This window comes from Trachypithecus francoisi, unplaced genomic scaffold, assembly GCF_009764315.1.
Source record: "Trachypithecus francoisi isolate TF-2019V2 unplaced genomic scaffold, Tfra_2.0 Lachesis_group2, whole genome shotgun sequence".
NCBI classification, from domain to species: Eukaryota; Metazoa; Chordata; class Mammalia; order Primates; family Cercopithecidae; genus Trachypithecus; species Trachypithecus francoisi.
In genome coordinates, this window is record NW_022681465.1 from 150710381 (window position 1) to 150727824 (window position 17444).

Sequence of the window (17444 nt, forward strand, 5' to 3'; positions counted from 1 at the left end):
GCTTTCCCAGATCTCCAGGAAGTCTTTTTTTTTTTTCCCCCAATTGAGATATCATTTACATACCTAAAATTCACCATTTAAAAATGTATAATTCAGGGGTTTTAGAATATTCACAAGATTGTATAACCATTACTACTATCTAATTCCAGAACGTTTTCATCGTCCCCAAAAGAAAAACTTCCTAGTACCCATTAGCAGTCACTTCTGACTCTCCCCTCCCCTTGCCTCTGGCAACCACCAGTCTGTTTTCTCTCTCTGGGTTTGTCTATGCTGGACATTTCATAGAAGCTGACCCATAACATATGGCCTTTCGTGTCTGGCTTCTTTCATCCCAGACAGCTCTTTGTGTATACACAGTTGCTCTGTGCTGTTCTGGGGCATGGGAGGAGGAGACATCATGAGATGGGCGTGGTCTCAAGGAGTGGCCTTCCTGCTGCAGATACTGGGGCCATAAGCCTAGATACCATAAATGAATATGAGAGTCTTGGGGATGAAATCCAGCAGTTAGAACAGAAACTCGTGAATTGATTTGGTTCTTCTTTTCCAATCTGGGATGACAGCTGTAACTTGACCATCCCTTAGCCGCATGGGCTGAGATTTCTTTGTAGGGGTCCTCTCCTGTCCATCCTTGATCCCAGTTCTGCTTCCCTGACAGAGCTTTTATTACTACCCCCACCCCACCCCCACATACTCTACACACCTTGAAGGGCCCTTGGCATTTGTATCACAGCTGCTACCTTTGAAGAGGTGGGAAAGAGCTAAGGCGTGTGGGCATCTGTTGCTGGAGGAACACATGGGAGTGCGATGCCAATGCGTGACTGCTATTCCTCTTTGCAGGAGTCTCTCCAACCACCTGTGGAAGGTTGCCTTCTGCTAGGGACAACCCTCCCAGGGCTGAATGAAAAGTGTTTTGGCCTAGGAGTTTCCTGGGACCTGTCAAGAAAACAAAAATAATACTATGTACTAAGCTTTAGTCTATTTAATTCCAACATCCCTATTATTAGAAAATAGACTTTGAGTACTTCATCTCTCCCTAAGTCACATAGCTAACATTTCAACCCAGTTCTCTCTGTCTAGCTGTGTTCAAACTTTTGTGCTATTTTCACACAGGGCAGCAAGGGGGCAAGGCTTGCTTTCCCATTGCACCACACTCTCTTACGTTCTTTGCCACCCAAAAATATATTCCACATGCTGGATCTCTGCCCCTCTTTCTTTAGAGTAAAGCCCTCTATGAACTGACCAACGTAGTCATGTCTGCATGGCTTACGACTGATTATCTGCTGTAGAGTTTGAAAGAAATTAGAAATGAGGCCTTCCATGGACAGAATCTCTCATCTTCTCTTGCAGCCAACAGGAAGGCCGTGTGTGCCAAGGACGATGCCATGGTTGCTGTTCCTGCCAAGGTGTCTAAGAAGAGTGAGGCATTCCCCACAATCCTTGAGGAAGCCAAGGAGTTGGTTGGCCGTGCAAGCTAATGTGGGTCCTGTGACGGCGGAAACTGAGGCGGGAGCTCCTCAGCGGAGTGGCAGACTGTCCTGCCCTGCAGCATGTGCCTAAAGGCTCAAGGGGATATTCCTCTGGGGTGGCCACTCCCACCACCCTGACCCTATCTTTCTCTCTGGCCTGCTCCTCTCTCAACATCACATACAGCTTCAGCTGCCTGGAGGCCAGAAGGAAAGGGCAGTGTGGGGGAGGCCTGAGCCCAGCCCAGCCAGCCCTGGCTGTTGTATTACCAAAGCAGGGTCCATGTTTGCTGCCTTAACCCTGTCTCCTCTCTGTTACTCAGAGGGCCTCATCTCAGACAAGGCCCAGCCTGCTTTTTCTCAGCCCTGACTTTTTAATGGGCTTTCCCCCCAGGTCAGTCTTGCTGGATCTGTGCTTTTCTTTTGTGGTTTCTTTGGCCCTGAGAACAGCATGGGGCTTGTAAACCTTTGGGCAGATCCCTCCTTTCATTGCTGTCATCTCTGCTCTTCCCTCTCCTGGCTGTGGTTATTTATTATTAGTGGTATGGCACTGGGAGCTGCTCCTAAGGAAGCTGGGAGCAAATCCCACCTTTACCCCACCTTCCTGGGAAAGGCCTCCAAAGCAAAGGATCTGGACCACTTTCCCTGTTGTGCTCTGGCCCAGGGCAGACAGAGCCTGTGGGCAGGCAGGCAGGGCACAGCAGCAGTGTGGGACCTGCCCCCAGCCTCTGCCATGCTTTATGCCCTTGCCTCTGCGGACCCTCTGCACCAACCCCAGGCTACTGAGCCACCTTCCCTCCTCATGCCTTCCCCGAGCTTTGGTGCATCTCATCTGGACTATGGGTTGTATTGTGACCATCGCAACACCTCACCCTCTGTCTACAAGGAAATGGGAGGTGGAGCCTCCTGGCTGAGAAATTGTTTTGCAAATGGATCTATTTTTGTATGGAAAAAAAATTTTTTTAAAGAAAACTCTTCCTTCCCCCTTTCCCCTCCATAATGTAAGAAGCTTTGGTGGCAGGTTCCAGAGTTCCTGGGATTTCTCCTCACAGGCCCAATCCTGAATATGCCCCTGGACCTTCTGGACCCTTGAGTCCAAGGCAGATCCTCTCTCCCAGGGAATCCGACACAGGAGGAACCCCTTCTCTGGTTGAGCTGGACCAGGCCTGAGAGCGGGAGCTCTAAGACCACAGAGTTTTTTATAAATGTATAAATGTATCGAGCCAAATGTGCAGATGCTAACTGGACATTCTGGGGAACTGGGCACCAGGAGTGCCTTCATACACTGTACCCCAGCTCTCTTCTCAAAGAGAAGTGGGAGGGCACACTGAACTGTTTGGTGTCCCCAACCACAGGAAGCTCCAGTTTTCTGGCTTAGGGTGACACTTTGCCGTCCTTATGCCCCTCTCAGCTTTTCATCCCCAGCTAGGAAGAAAGAATGGCACTCTTGGCCTTGGCCCAAAATTAGAGTTGTTAGAGCAAGAGAGAGCTTAGGAAGCATGAGGACAACTATAGGTGAGGCCTTACTGCCAGGAGGGAGGGTTGTGGTTGCTGGCGCTTGTGTGTAAAGGAGCAAGAGCTGCTCCTTTGGCCTATTCCTGGGAGGACTCTGATGCAGGGTGTCTGTTGCTCCCCTGAGTCACCTCCTCCCTGCTCACTGACATCTGGGGCTTTGACCCTTTCTTTTTTAATCTACTTTTGCTAAGATGCATTTAATAAAAAAAAAAAAAAAAGAGAGAGAGAGAGGTGTGGGGGACAAAATGCAAACCTATTTCCCTTGCCTCATAGGCTTCTGGGATGTCATCACCTCCAGTTTGTTGGTTTTGTTTCCAACTGTCAATAAAGCATTGAAACAGTGCTGCAGTACAGCTTCCTGTGTGAATTTCTGAGCTGTTTTCTTTTCACTGTAGTCCAGGCTCCTCTAGTCTTTCCTGCGTCAAATCCCTGGTTGACCTGACAAATCACTGTGAAAAAGCTAACGGTGCCAGACACTTTGCTTGGGCACTGGGCTAGAGATGGTTGCTTCTACCCCACCAGAGCTCACCTCAGGGCCGTTTGGCCACAGTAAAGGAGTGGGCGCCCGGTTCAGCTCCCTGACTCTTCAACATTGCTGCTACTTGGCTTGGAGCCCTTTTTTGGAACTCACTTGTAACCTTTCATGTTCCCAGATGTCACACAAGGTTTCCTGGCAGTACCTGTGTCTCTTGCTGAGGGAAGCATCTGACTCCCACTTTCCCATCCCCTCTGCTCTGTTGGTGGCCACAGACCACATTCCAGAGTAGAGGGGCTTACCCTGGGGTAGAAACCTGAGCCTGCCCAGCAGAGGTTGGGAGCCCGAGGTTATGCTCCAGATGACTTGCCACTTGGAGCCATACTTGTCTGAGCGTGTTATGACCTGCACAAAAATGCCAGACCAGCAATGAGCAGGCCCAGGATAGACAGGGAGGGGCCTGGAGAGGACCACAAACCCATTCAGGCAGGCTCTGAAACTGGAAATAAAAGCCTTTTAAATAGACCTGGAGCCTGGGCAGCTGCTTCCCCAGTATGGCCTAAGGTGTGGGGATGGGCTGCCTGCCGCCTCCCTCCTGTCCCCCAGAGGCCACGCGTTTCTGGCTCAGAGCTATATAGGCACACATACCAATTAGGGGACCAGCCACAGCTGCTCACGCGCTCTGCCAGTCTGCTGCTGTGCCTGGAATAGAACCCAGGCGCCCAGCACCCCGCCGCCCCTCCACAGCCTGGCTCTGAGTAACAAAACCTTGCTTCCATCTCAGCAACCTTGCACACCACCCTTTCTCCCACGCTAGAAAGTCGCTCCCAGATTCTTAAGTTGGAAGGTTTGGTTTCCATGACAACAGACTTGAGCTGCCAGAGTGGGTGACCTGGCTCTGGGAGGCTCCGCAGCGTGGAGGAAGCCGCATACCCTCGCTGTCCGGTCAGATAACCCCAGTGGCTCTGTCTGCGTTCTTGGGTCCTTCCGGGTAGTTCCCCTTATAAGTCCCCCTCCACCCCCAGCTCCGTGTTTTCTGCAGCTTCTCTGGCTGCAGCAACCTCGGAATCCCACAGTGCTTCGAGGAGGCAGGCGGAGGGGGCGGGGAGATGGGAGGGCAGGCTAGTGAGTGGAACAGCACCGAGAGGAAGGAGGGAGGGGAGCTGAGACTGCGAGGGATCTCATTTCCTGCACGCCCTTTCAGTCCCCTTGACCCCGCAAGAAAAGGATGAGCCCACCAATTTCTTAGGCTTCGCCGCGGAGATGTCAGAGGGAAGGCGAATTCCAGGTGGGGAAACTGAGGCTCGAGCGGCAGACTTGGTTTTCGAAGAATGGCCTCCCGCATTCCCTTCCACTCCCGCGGCTTTCCCAAAACCCCTAGGCAGTGGGGGTGGGGGTGCGGGGGCAAAGGAGAGTCTACCTTCCTCCCGTGAAGCCCTCCGGGGCGCTTCGAGTAGGTAATTTTAGTCGGGAAGGGGCGGGAACTACGGAAACGTTCTCTGTCCCTTCCCCAACGCGTTTTCCCCGCGCCAACCCGCCCCCGCCCACGCCGGGGTCTCCTCTTCTGCCTGGAGACAGCCGCAAGCGTAGACTGCACACTCAACTGCACACTGACACGCCGCACTCAGATCCCCACCCCACAGCGGACCCGCCAGCCGATCACACAGCGGCACACGGTACACAGATCCACAAGCTGTGTACACAGTCAATCGCACACTGTCTCATAGGCACAACGGCATTGCAAGCATACACAGCCATATTGCACAGTCTCTCTCACACACACACACATACACACACACGCGAGCGCAATTCGGAAACATCTAGATGCGCAAGGACACAAAGTCGCCTCCCGATTCCGTCCTTCTTCCAGCACCCACCTCAGCTCATCATTTCATGCACACATGCCAGGAGCGTCCATCGCTTATACAGAAACGTTCAGCCTTTCAGAAGAAACCTTTTTATTATTTTTTTGTCGAAGAAAAAAAGCCATATAAATATTAGAGTATAAAACTTGCGTGAGACACAGGAAGAGAGTGGGGTAGGAGCTACGTGACTATGCGAAGAGAAGCGCTTATAGAAGGAGTCAGTACGGGGGAGGGGGTCGCCTTAGCGCGTGGACACAGCACAAAACACAACACGGGCCGCCGCGGGCAGATCAAGGACAGACGGCTGCGCGGAGCCCGCCGCCCGCTGCCCACCCGCCATCACGTAAAAGCACACCGTACTACACTACTGGCTATTCTACACCAGCCGAAAGAGGGAGGGGGCTCTACACTACTGTAAGGGCGGGTCTGGGGTTCTCTGGCAGCCCCGCTGGATGGCCGGGGACCCGGGGGCAGAAGGGGGTGGGAGAGGAAGGTCTATGCACAAGGAGGCACTGGGGAACTTTAACCAGGCTATGGCCACTAGGGGGCGCACCGGGGGCCTGGGCAGTGGCCTTCACGGAATAGAAATGGCACCTGGCAAGGTGAAGGACTGAGTCTTCAGGAGGGCAGGGGCCCTGTGAAGAAGCCCCATCCTGGGCTGAGACTTTCTGTTCATTTGGTCCCTGCCCTAGCTCCTTGCCTCCCCAACCCAGGGACAAAAATGGCCTGGCTGGCCCGCCCTTCCTGTTGGGGCTCCACTGACCCTTCCACCAGTGGCACCTCTGGAGTACCCAGCACCCACAGAGGCCCCTCTGACCTCTCCAGGGGACCTGGTCCTAAACCTGCTTTGAGCTTCCTTGGATTGAAATGCCAGTTTAACCCATTGGTCCTGGTAGCTCAGCCCAAAGCTGGCTGCCTGGGCTGAGCCCTATTATGTAGTGGGAAGGGTCCAGCCTAGTTCTTGGTTTATGGCTGGAATTTGGAGGATGTTGTCAGTCCCCTGAGGACATACAGAGCCTCCTCCAAGGCCTGGATAACTTGATGTGTCAAGCTTTGTCCATGCCCCCACCGTCCACATCCACACACTTCCCTTCTTTATCTTACCACCCCATACTGTCTTGGAACATGCAGTGGAGTCTCTTGTTTGAGGAGGAGGTGGGGGAAATCACAGCATGCAGTGGGAACGTGGAACAATGAAAAACAAAACAGAAGACTGGTCCCCAGGGCGTTGGGAAGAGCCTTGGTAGCAAAATGCCCTCCCTAAATCCAGCAAGCATCAGTACCATGGGGATGGTGACCATGTCCTCCAAAACTTGAGCATTGATCTCAGGCTCTGGAAGGAGGTGAAGGGGCTGGCACCAAACCATGCTTTGGGGGAAGACTGAGAATCAAAGGAGAGGCCAAGAGGTCATGATACCCTTCCAACTCTTCAGAACTAGGAGTCTTGTAGGTTACCTGGTACTTCAACACCCCAACCACCTTACTCAGGAGAGAGGAACTGTTGGAGGTGGGTGGGGAGGAGGGAGGCATGGGATGGATGGGCCTGATTGATTTGGAAGATGGAGGAGTTCAGCTATAACTAAATGGGGTGTGGCAAATGGTTCTTGGTGTCTACACTAACCCCACTACCCCCATGGGTACAGCAATTGATTGGATGGGGGTTCCCAGCAGAACTCCCTTTGCATATTCAACCCCCGGGGGGTAAGGGGGTGGGTGTTGACTGGGCACTTGTTTCTGTTTCCCAAGGGGAGCATGGCCTTGGCCCCTACCAGTATTCTGGGGGTGAGCCCTGAAACTCTGAGGCCTGGGTACAGGTAAGGAGAAGCTGGGCTGGTTGGGGGGAGGCTGCCTTGTAGCTCTTGGCCTGGCCTCCATGTTACTTCTTCTCCTTCTTGCCCGACTTCTTCTTGTTGCCATTGCCACCTGCTGGGGCCTTGCCATCCCGCTTGCCAGCTGCATTGGTCAGTGTGGCATTGCTGCCTGGGATGTAGACGTTCTGGCGGTAGTCGGGCACATGCTGCAGGGTAAACTGGGGTCCGTAGCGGGCGCTCAAGCCCATGGTGCCGGCACCACCTCCCAGGGTGGAGCTCCCATCAGCGGCTTCTGCAGAGACAGAGGAAGATCAGGTGGGAGCTAAACTTAGGGTCCTCAACAGTCACTCTCTTATACCCCCAGCAGTTAACGAATGCCTACACAGCACCCTGGGCCCTGACCATGCCGAACGCTGGGAATACAAGGGAGTCTCTCTTCACAAGAGTTGAGGGTAGAGGTTAAGAGGCTTTGGAGTGAGAAAGTCTAGGTTTGATTCCTAGCTCCTTTCCTTACTCACTGTGATCCTGGGCAAGTCTACCTAACTTCTCTATGCCACTTCAGTTTTCTCATCTGCAAAATGGGGATGATAATGGTAACCACCTCTTGTGGTTTTAGTGAATGCTAAATAAGAAAATGTATGTAAAGTACCTAAAATGGTGCCTGGTAGATCTAAGTGCTCAAAATACATTCGCTAGTATTTCTCTCAGGGCTGTGACACAGGCTCTCAGCTCCTTGCCCTGGCCTTTCTCAAGGGAGCCTCTGACTCCCACACTAGACCATGGGCTCCTGGAGGGCAGGAGCCATGGTTTGTACATGCCCCTAGCTTTTGCCAAGCAAGGCCTGGCATGGAGTAGAGATTCAGTAGTTCTCTTAGTAATTGTGTGGGGTGGGGGTGAAGGAAGCGCTCTTCCAAGCCTCCATTTCAAAACAGCATTTTTTTTTTTAGATGGAGTCCTGCTCTGTTGCCCAGCCTGGAGAGCAGTGGCGCGATCTCGGCTCACTGCAACCTCCGCCTCCTGGGCTCCAGTGATTCTCCTGCCTCAGCCTCCTGAGTAGCTGGGATTACAGGTACACGCCACTAGCCCAGCTAATTTTTGTATTTCAAAACAGCATTTGAGCACCTACTGTGTGCCAGGCACTCTGCCGGATGCTTCACATGCACAATCACTGTAACCTCTACCTAACAGCCCAGCCAGGTATGTGGTACGACCGCCATTTTACAGATGAGGGAACCAAGGCTTAGAAGGACCAAGGCCATACCAGGCAGCATTTGTTAGAGGGGAATTCAGGCCCAAGTGTACCTAAGCGCATGCTGGAAGGGACAGTCAGTCACCAGCACCACCAGCAGCTTGGACCTTATCCCTGCTCTGAGTGAATAGGAGGCAGAGAGAAGATGGAGAAGAGCCTTGCTCCATGAAGCTGAGGAGATGATGATCTCGGGGACTAGATATCTCAGGGACACTTTACACACAGGCTCAGAGTGTCACAGCCAGGTAACATTAGAGAGCACCTCTGGCCCAATGTCCCACTGTACATAAGAAGAAACTGGGGCCCAGAGAAGTCCACATTCTGGCCCTGGCTCAGCATCACCCAGGAACTTGTTTAGAATGCAGCCTCTGGGAGTTGCCAGCTGATTTGTATGCACTGTGAAGGCTGAGAGGCACTTGCCTACCTCACAGGGTTGCTGTGAGGACTAAATGAGATGGCGTTTCATCCTGTGCAATACATCAGCAACATCATCCAGCATGCCGTCACCTCTACCCTTCACCTGCCCTGACCGGGTCGGGGGTGGGAGAGGAGGAAACAGGAGTTTGACTCCTTGGGGCTGGCTGCTGAAGGCCCTGAGATCCTCTGTGGCTGGGAGACAGTTAAAACCTCAGGGATGCCCAGGCTAGCCCAGGCCCAGCTGGCAAGAGAACTTCCCTCCCAGGCTCCCTCTGCTCCCACCCTAGACCCTGGGAGCGAGTAGAGAGAGTGACTAAAGCCGGAGAGGCTGAGTAATCCTGGGACATCAACCAGAGATTGAGAAATAGAGAGACAGGAAATATTTTCAAGCCGGCATAAGAGGGGGAGGGCACACGGGAGGGGAGAGCCGGGATGCGTCTCGGTTTTCCTCTTCATGCACCAACGCTCAGGCTTCTACAGCCTCCATTTCATGTCGCAAATCCCCGGAGCTGAGAGCTTTCTGGGGGCGGGGGAGAGGGGTTGAATGGGAGGGAGCAGCTGCCCACTTCCTCCTCTCCTACCCCAGCTCGCCCCCACCCCCCAGCTCTTTCATTCCGCTGACATTTCTCTGTTTTCCCTAATTAACTCCAAAAGGGAGCCAGGTCCGCCACCGCCCCGCCCCCTCCCCTCCAGCCGTCAGCCTCTTCCAGCCTTTCCCAGCCTGGGATGGAAGGGGTAGGGGAGGGGGGCCCAGATCTGGCTTCAAAGAGCCAGGATTCCAGAGTGATTTAGGGGCTAGAGGGGAGACCTCAGAGGCGCCAGAGAAAGAGCGGGGTGGGGGGTGTGGTCTCCCTGCACACAGAAAAGAATGAGGAGGAACACGGAGAAGCAGGCAGAAGGGAGGCAGAAACAGAATGACAGGAAGGGCCTGAGTGAGTAGCTAGAAGCTCGGCCCACCCACGTCCTACGTGCACCCAAGACCTCTGAGTAGCACCCCAGTGAGTGAAAGTGACAAAGCCATCCCCCACCCACTTCGTGGGGGGGTGCCCTGAGGTGTGGCTAGACCAGGAGGAGAGAAGATATGGAAATACAGAATATAATAGAAAGAGAATTATCTGCTCTGCTCTGCCACTAAGGAACTGTGTGAGCTTGGTCAAGGCTCTGCATGGCTCAAGCCTGTTTCCCCATCTATAAATCTGAGGGGAAGAAGTTAGATTGCCAGCTTTGACCTTCTGTAGAGTCAGGTCTCCAGTGCCCCTCCCTCTACATTCCACTCCCCCCAAGGCCCACCAAGGAGCGGGATTTTCTCTTGGTCCACGGAGAGGCAGACTTAGGAGAGCCCCAAGAAGCTGGACATCTTCTGGCCTGGACAAGGTGGGGGTGATGCCTCCTCTCCTGTGCCAGCCTCTACTCAGGGAAACTCAGCTCCCAGCTCCCTGACCTCCCTGTGTCCTCTTAACCCACCCTATCCCAGGGCTGAGGCAGCAACTCCAGAGTAGCCCAGGGAGGCCTGATTAGCTGGAACACAGCTGGCTGAGCTGCAAACCGCAGCCTCCTTGAGAGCATCCCTCCCCCCAGATGTTTATTTTAAAAACCTCCTCCCAAGTGTGGGTTTTTACTTTCCCTCTTACTTAACCCCCCTCAGCAGCCCCACAGGCCTGGCTGGGCTGGACTTCAGGAACCTCTCTGGTTTCAGGGCAAGGAAGCGGGTGTGAAAGTGAGAGCAGGACCTGACCCACCACCTCCGCCCCCAGGGTCCGTTCCCAGGGCGCAGGCTCAGATGAGGGTCAGGCCCTGTGTGGGCCAAAGGAGGGAGGCCTTGACAGGGGAATGAGCTGCATGACTTGCTTGGAGGGTTTGGGGCCATAAATACTGATTTCATTTCTGTTTTGAACATCTGGATTTAGGCTAAAAAGCTGCTTCCTGGCCTCACGGCGCAAGGCCACAACAGCTAAATATACCTGTTTATTTCCCTCAAGAGCCCAACTTGGCGTCTCCTCAGACCCAGCCGCCTGCCACTTTCATACTCAGTCTCTGGCCTCTCTGGAATCATAGCCCCACCAGACCTGGGACAGCTCTGCCTCAGGAGGCCAGCAGTCCCTGCCACCTCTCTGTCCTTCCGTCAACCACAGGCCTGGCCCCACTTAACCTCGAAGACATCTGGGCTAGAGTTGCCAGATTTAGTAAATAAAAGCACAGGGCTCCCAGTTAAATTTGAATTTCAGGTAAACAATAAGCATTTTTTTTTTTAGTACATTATGTCTCATGCAACATTTGAGACTGACTGATGCTAAAATAGTGCTTGCTGTTTATCTGACAATCAAGTTTAACTGGCCATCCTGTATTTTATCTGGCAAACCTGATCTGGAAGAATAAAACAGAGCTTGAGGAAGAGATTAGCCTCTAGTCCTGCTCAGGTGATAGAGAAGCCGAGGCTGGAGCCAAAGGCAGCCATGTTCCCTATAGTAGAAAGAGTATAAACCTGGGAGTTGAGCCAGGTTAGAACCTCAGCTTGGCAGCTCAAAACTGGGGACCCTGGGGCAAGTGCCTTCGTGGTTCTCTCATCTGTCAAATGTGAGAAATCAGACCTGCCTTGCAGAGCTATTGAGAGGAGTCATTGACAGGAGGCCCTTAAAGTTTGTTTAGCGTGTGCGCAGGTGTGATGATGGTGCTTCTTGTGATTGCACCTGGTTCTCTACCCACCAGTCCTCCAGACGTGCTGGAGGGCAGGGCTATCAGTTCATGATATAGGGCAATGCCTTGATCCTCTGCCAGCCTCCTTATAAGCCCAGGATTTGCTGGTCCAGAAGCTAGTCTTTATTAACAGGCATTATTCTAATTCTGCTTTCTACCCAGTAAAAATGGGTTTGGGTCAGCAAAGATAATAATATATTGTGCCCTTACTCTCTGCCAATCCCGTGCTGAGGAACTTGCATGTGGCCCTGAGATTAACAATGAGATCCGTTAATACTGTGCCCATTAACAGTAAGTGAAACCGAGGGGTTTAATAACTTACCCATGGACTCATTGCTAAATGGTGGTGCCAGGATTTGAATCCAGATTGGCCTGCCTCTAAAGTCCATGCTCTTTTTTTTTTTTTTGAGACAGCATCTCGCTCTGTTGCCCAGGCTGGAGTGCAGTGGTGCAATTTCTGCTCACCACAACCTCCGCTTCCCAGGTTCAAGCGATTCTCCTGCCTCAGCCTCCCGAGTAGCTGGGACTATAGGCGCATACCACCATGCCTGGCTAATTTTTTGTATTTTTAATAGAGACGGGGTTTCACTATGTTGGCCAGGCCGGTCTCAAACTCCTGACCTCATGATCTGCCCACCTCAGCATCCTAAAGTGCTGGGATTACAGGCGTGAGCCGCCACGCCTGGCCCAGGCCTGTACTTTTAAGGACGAATGATATTCTTCTTCCCCTGCTCTGGGCCCTAGTGACTCTTCAGGGACAGCCACCATTGGCCGAATCTCTATTACAAAGGAAGCCCTTAGTCAACATTATGGGAAAACCAGAATCCTACTCTGGAGTTAGGGGCAGCAAAAGAAGAGCCTCGCATAAGGAGGAGGTGTTTTCTCTGCTGGGGATTTCCACACCCACTTTCACTGCTTGAGGGCTTTTAAGCGCCAGGCCCAGAACTCTATGCTTTGCGGTATCATCTCATTTAATCTCTACAACAACCCTTTGGGGTCCCTGTCCCTACTTTCTAGACTGAAGAAACTGAGGTTTAGAGAGATTGAGCAAGTTGATCCAAGTCCCAAAGATAGTAGTAGTAGGTGGCAGAGCTTAGGACCTGAGCTACGCTGTCCCATTCCAGAGCTAGACTTGTAACCACTATTCCCTCCATGAGTCTTTCCTTGTTCGCTCTCCTCTGGGCATCCCAGGACCCCCAATCCCTCTGCTGTTCCTTAGCCACAATTCCAGGCTTTACGTTTGGAATCATGGGTCCTCTCAGACCTGCCGAAAGATCTGGAGAAACTACACAGGTTTGATATCCAGTCCGCGGGCATGGTGGCTGTGAGAAGCACCCCAGAACCCCTGGTCTCCCACCCTTCCATACGCGCACTGGCACTACTCACCACTGGCGGAGGCCAAGATCATGGCTTGCAGCATCTCTGTGTCAAACTGGTTATTGGGCCAGGTGCCGGTATCATCGCCATTTTGGGAGCTGGAGAGAGAATAGGATGGTGAGCACAGACTCCCAGGCCAGCACAGCTCGTGCCCCTCCTGTCCTCTCCCTGGGCTCCCAAACCTAGTACCCTAACCTTACCCCATGCCCAAGACCTTCTTCTGTCAGCAAGGTAGGAGGCACTTCTACAGTCCTTCAGAAGCCAGAATCCCACAAGTCAGTCCCCCAACTGGCTCTTTGCTGTCTCCAATGCTTTTTTTTTTTTTTTTTTTTTTGAAACAGGGTCTGTCATCCAGGCTGGAGTGCAATGATGCGATCTTGGCTTATTGCAACCTCCGCCTCCTGGGTTCAAGCGATTCTCCTGCCTCAGTCTCCCAAGTAGCTGGGATGACAGGCACCTGCCACTGTGCCAGGCTAATTTTTGTATTTTTAGTAGAGACGGGGTTTCACCATGTTGGCCAGGCTGGTCCGATGCATTTAACATAGTGCATTCCCCCACCCACCATGACAGAGCCTGGCTTCCTGTCACAGTGAGGAAGATCAAACCCTCTCCAGAGAACTGTAAAGGTGGGAAATGGAAGAGAATGTTCCAGAGCTAGAGAAAAAGTGGGGACCTAGGAAGTACCTAGGGGGAGATGTAGGAGGCCCCAAGAGACCCTGGAGCAGGGAGAAGAAATTTCTAAAATTCAATGGCTTCCTAAGCCCTCAAGGAGTAAAATCCACGGCCATATAAGAACCTGCCCCTCCTATTTTACAAGAACCCCTGCCCCCCATCCCACTCTCAAACACTCTATCATCAAACTTTTCCCAAGGTGCACTTTCCTATCCCTCAAGTTCCCTCTTGCTGTGAATCCTGGGCAGATAGTGTTCCCTAGAATGCCAGTCCCCCAACACTTACCATGGTGACACGAATAAAATGTATCAGAGGGAATCCACTCAGACTGGGCAGTGCCTCCACTGTACTCCCATCCCAGCGGCTGCCCCACATGGCACTAGTCACACTGCAACTGTTGTTGTGCCTGTCTCTTCCTCCACCATGCTGACTTCTGTGAGGCGGGGACTCCGCCTGGTTCCTACTGAAGCACCTAGCACAAAGCCTAGCACTTGGACCTCATTGAGACTTTTAGAAACTCCAAGTGCTGAAAAAACACGAAATGATTCATAATTTTTTTTTTTTTTTTTTTTTTTTTGAGACGGAGTCTCGCTCTGTCGCCCAAGCTGGAGTGCAGTGGCCGGATCTCAGCTCACTGCAATCTCCGCCTCCCGGGTTCACGCCATTCTCCTGCCTCAGCCTCCCGAGTAGCTGGGACTACAGGCGCCCGCCACCTCGCCCGGCTAGTTTTTTGTACTTTTTAGTAGAGACGGGGTTTCACCGTGTTAGCCAGGATGGTCTCGATCTCCTGACCTTGTGATCCGCCCGCCTCGACCTCCCAAAGTGCTGGGATTACAGGCTTGAGCCACCGCGCCCGGCCAGATTCATAATTTTAAAAAATACTAAACCATAAGAAGAACTCTACTTCTTAGAAGGTTCAGCTCTGCTTGGATTTTTCCCATAGTGATAATTTCCATGATTTTTTTGAATTTCCAAGGATGAAATTATTTCAATTTGCAGGGGAGTGTTGGCGGGAAACAACCCTGGCACACACAGTCTGCCCTTTAGGTAACTGTTTGGCACCATCTGGCTCAGAGAAGTGTTTCAATAAATATTTGTCGCTTGAATGAATGGGAAGAAGCCAGCAGAGACAGTTAAATGACTGTAAGGTAATAAGAAGGGTTTGGCACCATGGGAAAGGCTGTAGGGTAGGCCTTGAAGGCATGAAAATGTGTGTGTGTGTATGTGTGTGTGCATATTTTGTCATGGTGGGTAAGCACAACCAAGAACTGCTTTACAATTTTTCCAAGGTCTGTCCCTGCTTTTGGTTTCGCCCAATCTGGGATTCCCCATCCTTAAGTAGATGAACTCAGCCTACGAACAGACACAGGCTGCCGTGTGTGACCTCTATACCATCACAACAAACATAAAGCTAGGGTTGAAGGGGAAAGCAGGACTCTCAATTCTCCTTCCCAAAAGTGGGAAGAGTTGTAATTTTGTTTCCATTGATTCAACGATTATTTCTCTTTTCTTTTCTTTTCTTCTCTTTTCTTTTCAACTAGAGTCTCGCTCTGTCACCCAGGCTGGAGTAAAGTGGCACGATCTCGGCTCACTGCAATCTGTGCCTGCCAGGTTCAAATGAGTCTCCTGCCTTAGCCTCTTGAGTAGCTGGGACTACAGGCGGACGCACACCACCATGCCCAGCGAATTTTTGTATTTTTAGTAGAGACGGGGTTTCACCATATTGGCCAGGCTGCTTTCGAACTCCTGACCTCGTGATCCATCCGCCTCCACTTCCCAAAGTGCTGGAATTACAGGTGTGAGTCACTGCACCCCTCCAACAATTATTTCTTGAGGAATTACTATGTACCAGACACAGAGCTAGGTGTTGGGGTTATGGCTGTGGATATGATAGAAATTGTCCATCTTTACGGTGCTCATGGTGGGCACGGAGAGGCTAATTTTAAATAATTACACAGTACAGTAATTGCAGTTGTGACACTTGCCATGGGCTGTGTCAGGGGCTACCAGAGGGTATGAAGAGAGGCAGGGGCGGGCAGACCACGAGGTCAGGAGATCAAGACCATCCTGGTCAACATGGTGAAACCCTGTCTCAACCAAAATACAAAACAAACAAAAAAAACTAACCGGGTGTGGTGGCACATGCCTGTAATCCCAGCTACTTGAGAGGCTGAGGCAGGAGAATCACTTGAACCTAGGAGGTGGAGGTTGCCACTGCACTCCAGCCTGGCAACAGAGTGAGACTCCCTCTCAAAAAAAAAAAAAAAAAAAAAAAAAAGAGGCAGGGTTAGGCAGCTCAGCCAGTCCAGGCTTCCCTGAGAGGAAAAGACAATGAATTTAAATCTGAAGAAATTGTCCAGGTAATTTTCAGAATACCAGCAAATACATGTAGAAGGAATGACAGAAAATCACTGCTTTGTAATCACTGATGTAAAAACAGATACAGGCAAGGATTATCCGTGAAGACTAAAATGGCATGAAGGGATGCCGCCTATCTCAAAAAATCTCATTCACAGATTACTTATTAATCACAAATATTTTAAAATATCTTTATAAAAACATTTTTATAATGGAGAGATTTGGGACACTGTTTTCACCACGCGAACAAACTCGGCATCACTGACACTGGGACAAGCCGACGTTAGATGAGTCCCAGTGTGATGTCCCAGTGTGATGCTGCGGGAAGTAGTCCTACCAAGGTGTGTAATCTGAATCTAACCATCAGAGAATAGCCAGCAAATCCAGGTGAGGGGACATTTTAAAGGACAACTGGCCTGGACTCTTTAAAAATATCCATGTCATTAAAAAAATAAAAAGACTGGGAGCCGGATCCAGATTAAAGGAGAGAAAAGACGTGACAACCAAATGCAATCTATGCTCCTTGATGAAATCCTGGATTTAAAAAAAAGAAAAAAAGGATAAAAGAACACACAGAACATTTATGAAAATCTGCTGGTGGATTCTATATTATTGTATTAATGTTAAATTCCTCAACTGAATATCTGGGGTCCTTACTTCCAGCCCGACTGAGCTCTCTGTGGGCCTGGCTGAGGGTGCAGGGTCAAGGCCAGGTGGTCTCAGCCCCAGGTGAAGGGGGTTAGTGGGAATAAAGTAGGGAGAGCAGGGAAGCAGGGAGGGGTTGCAGAGAGGAGAACATGGGGGTTGTCAGGGAGACAACGGGACCAGATGCCAGAGGTTAAGAGGATGACCTGTCATGGGGGGCAGTGGTGTTGAGGGAATAAAGCTGAGTGGAAAAGTGGGCTTGGAACCATGATGGTCAGGAGTGTAAGGAGGAGTCCTGGGAAATGGTTGAAGATTGAGGGCCAAACAGGTGGGTGGGCTGCCAACTCTGTGAAGCTGGGTAAGAGATGAGCAGAGGGAGAGAGACCTCTTTTTTAACCATTTACTGAGAGCTTCCTATTCTAAGCTGACTGGGTAATATGTTTGTCTTTCTTATACTCAGAACCACACTGCAGGTAAGTGTTATGATTATCTATATTTTCCAGCAGATGAAAACAGGGCTCAGAGAGGTTGAGAGATTATACCAGAGTCACACAGGTGGAACTGGTAAAGTTGCAGCCTGAAAGACAGCCTAATATGATTCCAGGGCCTATGATCTTATACACAACAACGTACTGGGCTTCAGCACGGAGGCCTTGGAGCCCCAGCAGCAGATATAAGGGACTCTTCCAGGATTTGGGGAATAGTGAAAAGTAAAAATGGAAGAAATGGGCTACATTTAGTCAACCATTTTCCAAGCAGTGACCTGTGACAGGACCTAGAATTTAAGAGATGATGAATACGGTTCTTGCCCTATTGAGTGTGGGGTGTGTGTGTGTGTGTGTGTGTGTGTGTGTATAAGGGAATATCCCATAGACTGGGCTATAATAAAATACTCCCTACATC

At 51.3% G+C, this 17444-nt stretch overlaps 2 protein-coding genes across 24 annotated transcripts in view; one reads left to right on the top strand and one right to left on the bottom strand.

The window, feature by feature from the left end:
* Nucleotides 1–3326, top strand: part of DIAPH1 (diaphanous related formin 1) — a 106999-nt gene extending 103673 nt beyond the window's left edge. For 3 of the 4 annotated variants that reach the window (XM_033180861.1, XM_033180862.1, XM_033180863.1), the window contains one exon: nt 1348–1475. In XM_033180861.1, the coding sequence (XP_033036752.1) occupies nt 1348–1475 (128 nt within the window). Of the gene's footprint in view, nt 1–1347 lie in introns of all 4 variants that reach the window. The other variant, XM_033180860.1, reaches the window with a different exon arrangement.
* A 2068-nt stretch (nt 3327–5394) lies between these two features.
* LOC117065702 (protocadherin gamma-C4) overlaps nt 5395–17444 on the bottom strand; it is a 181706-nt gene continuing 169656 nt past the window's right edge. For 17 of the 20 annotated variants that reach the window (XM_033180879.1, XM_033180873.1, XM_033180865.1 and 14 more), the window contains exons 3-4: nt 12876–12964; nt 5397–7421 (exon numbers count right to left, since the gene is read on the bottom strand). In XM_033180879.1, the coding sequence (XP_033036770.1) occupies nt 7195–7421; nt 12876–12964 (316 nt within the window). In that variant the 3' untranslated portion in view covers nt 5397–7194. Of the gene's footprint in view, nt 7422–12875; nt 12965–17444 lie in introns of all 20 variants that reach the window. The other 3 variants (XM_033180878.1, XM_033180870.1, XM_033180885.1) reach the window with 1 other exon arrangement.